At 41.5% G+C, this 6,978-nt stretch overlaps 1 protein-coding gene across 1 annotated transcript; it reads left to right on the top strand.

Moving 5' to 3' along the window:
- The first annotated feature begins 512 nt into the window (after positions 1 to 512).
- Positions 513 to 6,422, top strand: LOC136779997 (uncharacterized). Its single transcript, XM_066738005.1, has 4 exons — positions 513 to 627; positions 2,744 to 3,025; positions 3,114 to 3,368; positions 3,434 to 6,422. The coding sequence occupies exons 2-4, from the start codon at positions 2,801 to 2,803 to the stop codon at positions 3,554 to 3,556; spliced, it is 603 nt and encodes a 200-aa protein (XP_066594102.1). The 5' UTR covers positions 513 to 627; positions 2,744 to 2,800; the 3' UTR covers positions 3,557 to 6,422.
- Positions 6,423 to 6,978: the final 556 nt, after the last annotated feature.

Below are 6,978 nucleotides of genomic sequence, written 5' to 3'. Positions count from 1 at the left end.
AGAGCTTATTCAACTAGAGGGAAAATTGACAAATATCTCGAATACTCCAAAATCCAACTTCTTTCTCTCTTTAATCGAATAACGATAATCTTACGTATATACGGTAATAAATAATGTTTAAGATAATCAAATTTTATCAACATACATATATATATATATATACAGTGTATAGGATTAAAGAATTGATTATATATTTCATCCTCCAAAATTGAACCAATTTTGCTATATATATATATATATATATATATGTCTACCATAAATAACTAATTATCCTATCACAATAGAAAATAAAGCATCGGAAGCTTTTCTTAGTCGGTGCAATGATCAAGCGTATTTCATAATGCAGCAGCCAAGTAAAGCTTAATAAGGAAAGGGATATAAGAGTTTGAGTGGTTTTGGCGCAGGTCCATCGAGAGGAGGAAAGTGTGAATGGCTGTGAGAGAGGGAATGAGGCAAGGGGTGGGTGGCAGGTTGGGTTGCCTCTAACTGAACGGAGAACCGATCGAGGGCGCTACAACATGTGCAACATGGCCGCTGGAGTCTGTCACAGTGTGGCGTCGTGAGTCATCTAGCCCTCAGGATTTCCTCTTTTCATCTTGGTCGAGCGATCCTTACGAGAGACTCGCAGTGAGTAAAAAACACCATTTACCATTTTTTCCATTCGTCGTTGTGGTTTTCAACAGTTTCGAGACGGCAGCTGGCCGAGAACGAATAATTCCAGTGATAAAAGTTAGGAGCGGCTGATGCGTAAGTGGAAAAGGTGAAGCGTAGACGGACCAGGCCGGCTCGCGGTTAACATTGACGATCAATAGAACGATGGCGTCTGCTGTGTTTTGACTGGATGGTGTGCGTCTGCATGTACATGTGTCGTTCCGATAACTAATTCTCGTATCTCGTAGATGGTGGAAAAAGTATGTCGGAGAAAACTCGTTCTTATACTACTGGCTCTCGAAAATCGCGCTATATCCCTTGGAATTCGCAAAAACGCATTTCCGGAGAGTCAAACTTTGCAGGATTGCTCGATAAATAAAAACTTGCATGGCTTTTTCTTGAATTGACATTTTCTATATGCTTTTGTAATAACAGTGAATTGTTTGACAAATCCACAAGTTTTTATGTACGTTCAACAGGATATTTAGTAAATTATGAGGAAAATTCTTATGAATCTAGAATATTAGAGAAACGATAGCTTTTTCTAATTTTTTGTTTCTTCTTTTTATTAAATTCACTCAGACTCTAAATAAATAATTTGCACTGTTTATTGGTGATTCGCTATAGTTTTTCTTATCCAGTGTTTATCGATCGAGGGTCAAAGGGGCATTTTTTTTCTTCGTGTATATATATATATATATATATATATATATAGTAGAGTCGAGCGGAAGTGCCCATTCTTCGAAGGCAGCCAGCTTTGCTCAATGGTTTAGAATTTCTCATCGTTACGAAGCTTCGAGCCACGTACCTCCCACACCATCCTGCAGCTTTTCGAGCTTTTTTTCCGGATAAGATATTTGATTCCCCTCGCAAACACATCTCTCGATTACGAGATCCGGCTTTTCCAATGGGCGAAATTGACAAGAAAAAGTAGTTCGGGAAGAAAAATAGTCAGGCAGTGAGAATAGAGTATATATATGTATATATATATATATATCTTGATAATAGCTTTAAAAATTCCTTTTGCAACAAACTATGAGAATTTACGAAACAAGAAGAGGACCATTTTTCATGAAATTGCGCGCTCAATCCAAAAAGGTTAATCAAACTTCTGCCAGGATTAGGTAGTCCTGGAAATTTCAGGCCAGAAAGCTTTTTAAAACCAAGAGGTCCCCTTGTGCAATGACGCGACAGGTTGGAAGCGAGAAATAAATCTTCCACGCGGCGTAACACATCCGTCCTGGATCCTGATATCGATTAATCACGCAGCAGCAGCTTTCCAATAATTCCTCGGGAAAATGGGAAAAATAGGGTTTCCCTCGGCTCATCGAGAGACCCTAAAGTAAAGCTCGAGGGTCTGACCAAATACGAATTTTTCTCCTGCTTTTTGAGAAAAAATCTATGCAAAGAAACTCACCAGAGTGTTTCACTTAGCAATTACCACCAGGCTCTTATTTTTTCTAAATATCAATTACCAGTGATGAATAGAGCCAAGAGAGCGTTAGAGCGAGTGTATAGAAAAATTAGGACAAAGATGGCTGACTTATTAACACATCGTACTACTGAACAGAGACACTGATTCATCGGATCAGCCCATTTCTCGCGAGTTTTTCGGTTGAACAGCAATCGAATCACAACTGTGTTCGCCTTTATTGGTACACTATATACATATATATATATATATATATATATATATATATATATATAAACCGTAGCCCGAACGCTTTATTCGAGCAACAGAATGGTTTGTGCACGAGTGTATTATAGAAATAAACATGAGTGGGAGGAAAGGGGGAGGGGATGAGAGAAGCGAAGAGGGAAGAGAGATTCTGGAAATAAGAGAAGCGTTTGTGCCCATTTGCAAATGGGAATCCGGTCAGTAGGTCAACGACAGGCCAGCCCTCTTCGCTCCTCGTCCTGATGGGGCCATCGAGCTGCGGCTCCCTCCTTCTGCTGGTGTATCCGCTTTATGCATACGTGAATTTCAGTATTTAGCTCACCTGAGAAATGCACTCCAAGCAAATTTTATGATAAAAAAACTCGTTTCATCGATCAGTCCAATTTCTTTATGAAACGGTTTTCATCCGAGCAGATCACGGGGAAGAAGAGGTTTTTCAAGCTGGCGCCGTTCAAGCTCCGTTTCTCCAAGATGAAGTCTCGTAGCAGCGGGAGCAAAGGCAGTCGGGACAACAGCGTGGAGAACGACTCTGAGCCGATAAATCCGGCAGGTTTACAGGGGATCGAGTCGGTGCAATCGTTGACTAGTTCCACTGTACCGGAGACACCGAGCTCGGAATCCAACTGCCTGGCTATCAGGGATGAAACGAGTATTCCTAGCTCCCCACCTCCCTCGTACGAGCACGTTTTGGAAGAGGTTGGTTTATTAATTAACTGGGACGAGTCGTACGTAGAAATTACATCAAGGTACATAAACGTTACATTTCTGATTGCTGATTTTTCAGACTCGTTTGGAACAAAACGAGGATTCGCGCGAGGATGAGGACGAGGAGGAGGAGGAGGAGGAGGAGGAGGAGGAGGACCAGAGACGACCGGACAGGGTAGTCAACGGTGGACAAGCGGGGGGAGGGGGGGAGAGAGTTCCTGCGAAAGGACCAGAGATTTTGCACAAATCCAGCAAAGAATTTTACAGAGCTGTGGCTAAACAGTGGGGCATCACTTGTAAAATGAGCGATCACTGTAGATGTCTCGACTGTCAGGTAATTATATATATACAAGGTGTCCCTTAAAAAACGATTACTAATCATTTTGTCCATCGTCCCAGAGCCACTATTTCGACTGCGAGTACGAGCGAGAGGAAAATGGCAAGACTGACGGTGGCCTCGGAGCAGGAACCCCAATGTTCATCTCGGAAGTGATGCATGGCACCGCTTGCGCTTTGCTTTAAACAATCGCGAAGCGAAGGGTCTATTTGCGCACAAATCGGAAGAGACGCACGCGTTGTTCGAATGACAATTTTCCATCGCTCTCGTTTCGAGATGGTCTCGCGTGAGGCAACTCCCTGAGAAAGAAACGACGAGTGGAGAACGAAATATAATGCGAGCTATATATATTTATACTTTACGGAGCGTCGTCGCCTAAATAACGGCCAATACCGGAAATCGTCGATAGGCGAGCAGGAGAGAAAGCATTTTCCAGGATTTAGCTGGAAAATTGGAGAAATTTCTTCGTACTCGAAATGTCATCGAAGGGAACTGTCTGTACTTCCGGTTTGACCTTTATTCGAGAGACACCCTGTATAATATTGCATTTATCGTACCACGGTACTATCTATTTGTGTATAACGACGTAACGCTAACATCCCTTGACTACGTATAATGTACGTTATTTTACCGTTGGGGCTTTGGGAGTTTTTCGTGCTGCACAATTCTTTTCGGATCGGTTTACTATATATATTATATATATATATATATATATATATATATATATATATATATATATAGCCCTTGCTGCTCCTTAAACAGTGTGTACTTTGCGTTGCGAAAGCGCATGGACGTTTTTCTCTCGACCGACCCAACTTCTTCCGCGGGATCGCCGGTCTACCGGAAATCCACTCGCGAACCATTCAGTCTCGTGGCGAACGCCGCAGCTTCTTCTACTTACATTTCCAAGGACACTGTGTGCATATATATAGACATATATGTATACCGTATAAGTTTTATACATTTCACCCTCTCCAAATGTCCAGAGACCATCGTTGCAACGACGAATCATGGCGCGAGCGAAATGCAAGAAAAAAAAATATCGAAAGACAAAAATAAAGATGGCCGTGAAATGAGCCGTTGTACAATCGAATTTAACGACCCTCTTCCGCCCTCCGTATATTTCTCTCGCATAAAAAAGTATCGATCGACCAAGCTGCGTATCTATGCGTGTGTGCGTAAGTGTGTGTGTGTGTGTGTTCCCAACGAAGGAAGTCGGAAGTGGATCGAAACGTCGATAGAATAGAAGCGGTAGGGGAACCGAGCTGAGTAATAAAGGAAAAAAAAGAAAAATTAAAAAAAAAGCACGGCTTTTACCCGTCTATAGAAAACGAGACGATATCCTTATCAGACGCCTAATAGACAAACGGCGATATAAATGTTACGTGTGCTCTAATAACAGTGCCTACCTGTTTTCACACCCGCTAGTTCAATTAAACGATCCACGCCCGTAGCGCGACTGATCCAAACTCCCCGAGAGCAAAAAGTGTTGTAAAGAAAAAAAAGGAAACTTTTGAAACTGTCAAAAGATACACCGAGTTAAAAGCTTCACCGACGCGAATCTATGTAACACGACAGAGAAAAATGCAGTCAATAATTCTATTATTATATATTACTATACTCGTATATGTGTAGGTATACGTATATCTATACTATATCCACTTTGAGAAAAATAGCGCGTGTCCCATTTCGAGCAACCGCGCAAATATTTAATATTAGACGAAAAATGAGAAAAGGTTATTTTCAGTGAATTTTTTATTCGGTGTAATAAGAGAATAAAGATAGAGAGAGCGAGGAACAGGAGGAAGCTATCCCTTTCCCATGTTGTCCCGTGAGAAGTAGATAGGAGAGAGCGCGCGTTTAGATAAAAATAAATCAACGATTAAGCTATAGTGATTTTCCGCGAAGCAAGTTCGAGGAAATCGAACTCTCGAAACACATGAAAGTATTATAGGTCAATCGTCGAGCATTCGCTTTACGTAAGGCGGGTTGTGTGTGTCGTATCGTAAACAACCCGCATTACGAACGATCGCGACGCGTACATTATTATTAATTTTAGGCTAACTCGATGTAACCTTGTATTTATGAACGGCTGGTCGTAAAGTCGGAGAGCAGAAGAATTTATTCGTCTCTTCCCGAGGTTAGATTGATCGACGCGATGCTACGCTCCAATCTCGCGTCGATTCCACGAAGAAAACAACATGGAGGAATTAAGAGTCGGCTCGGAAATCAATCGTCCGAAAGATTCAAGCGAAACATAATATTGTACCTGCCTAATTGTCCTTTCACAAAACTCATTTTTGTACTCGTTGGTAATGTGTATAGATGAGACACGAGGCACGTACATAATACGTCTCTTGTGTACAGTTGTACCACACTTTCATTGGTTCCCAATGCCAAATAAACACTACTCTTTTTCGAACGAATACGTCGGATGGCGGTTGACGCGCGAGACGTAAATACCGCTGTGCTTACCGTGAAATCTTGCATACCAGAGTGGAACAGAGAGTAGAGCGTTATACTTTTTTAGCCTTCTGTGTCTATAGTTCCACTTTTGGGTTATAGTGAAGAAATTAACGCAATAAATATGATGTAATATTAAAACGAAAGGAAACGTCAACAAGCGCGTGAGAACGCTTCTGCTTATCGTGAATTGAAACCAAAACAAAACATCAGCTTTTGTCCCGGCGCGTTCGTCAATTCTCAGAATTTACCTAGGCTGGGATTACTGAGCGCGCGGAGTGGCACCCCGCAGGCACACGGTGGCTACAGGCTGGTGAGAGGAACACGACGCGACTGACAGTCGAAACGTGTTCCACTCAACGTTCAACACGAGTCAAGCGCGTCACTCCACGCGCCGTGTAATTCCAGCCTAAACGCGCTGTTTTGCAACTCGATGATATTATACTCCAGGCGTGTGTAAACTTTCCTATATAATGAGATTCTTTATTTTTAAGAGCTCGTGTACCGATTTGTAGAACGTACCAATTTTCAACTTTGTTGCGTATTTTAATGGATAATAAAATACCTGTAGAGCAGTAATACTAAACCTCATTACGAAGATTTTTCTATACCAGATATTTTGTGAAGCCACGCTGTAAAACCAGAGCCGATTGTATATGACTTCGCTATGCAAATTCTATCACGTGTAGTAAACAACTGCAATATAATAATATCGAGAGCATTTTTGGTAAATGCTGATCGAGGTTTAACGATCTTGTAGAACGACCAGCACGCTTCGTGCTCGCATTTGTCATGTACATAATATCTATTCTGTGTATGTACGGTGTAATAACAAGGCAGCAAAATAATCCGACGAAACGATGTTGTATAGCGAGTATGCGATTGTAAGACTCGATGTAACATAATGAGAAAAAAAAACACACAAAAAAAACCAGCACCAATAAAGAAGGCCTAAGTCAGAGAAGGATGATTTTATAAATTATTTGTATCGATGAGATGTGTAAATTGGAATATGTATAAAACATGAACTATAAGCTTGCATTGAGAGGTAAGGATGCAACAGGTGGCTTTTATATGAGAGAGAAAGAGAGAGGGATAATGTAGAAGAGCCTGTATAGCAGCCGAGACAGGCGACCTTGAGCAA

This window comes from Prorops nasuta, unplaced genomic scaffold, assembly GCF_024137725.1.
Source record: "Prorops nasuta isolate Cenicafe-Biocafe unplaced genomic scaffold, Cenicafe_Pnas_1.2 PNAS00018, whole genome shotgun sequence".
Classification (NCBI taxonomy): Eukaryota; Metazoa; Arthropoda; class Insecta; order Hymenoptera; family Bethylidae; genus Prorops; species Prorops nasuta.
The sequence above is the reverse complement of the archived record's forward strand: the minus strand, read 5'-3'. Positions and strand labels throughout refer to the sequence as shown.

Excerpts from the sequence above, each read along its gene's own strand:
- LOC136779997 (XM_066738005.1), top strand. The coding sequence starts at position 2,801 with ATGAAGTCTCGTAGCAGCGGGAGCAAAGGCAGTCGGGACAACAGCGTG. Across the intron at positions 3,026-3,113 it reads ACGAGCACGTTTTGGAAGAG|ACTCGTTTGGAACAAAACGA; the intron begins GTTGGTTTATTA and ends CTGATTTTTCAG. Across the intron at positions 3,369-3,433 it reads GTAGATGTCTCGACTGTCAG|AGCCACTATTTCGACTGCGA; the intron begins GTAATTATATAT and ends CCATCGTCCCAG.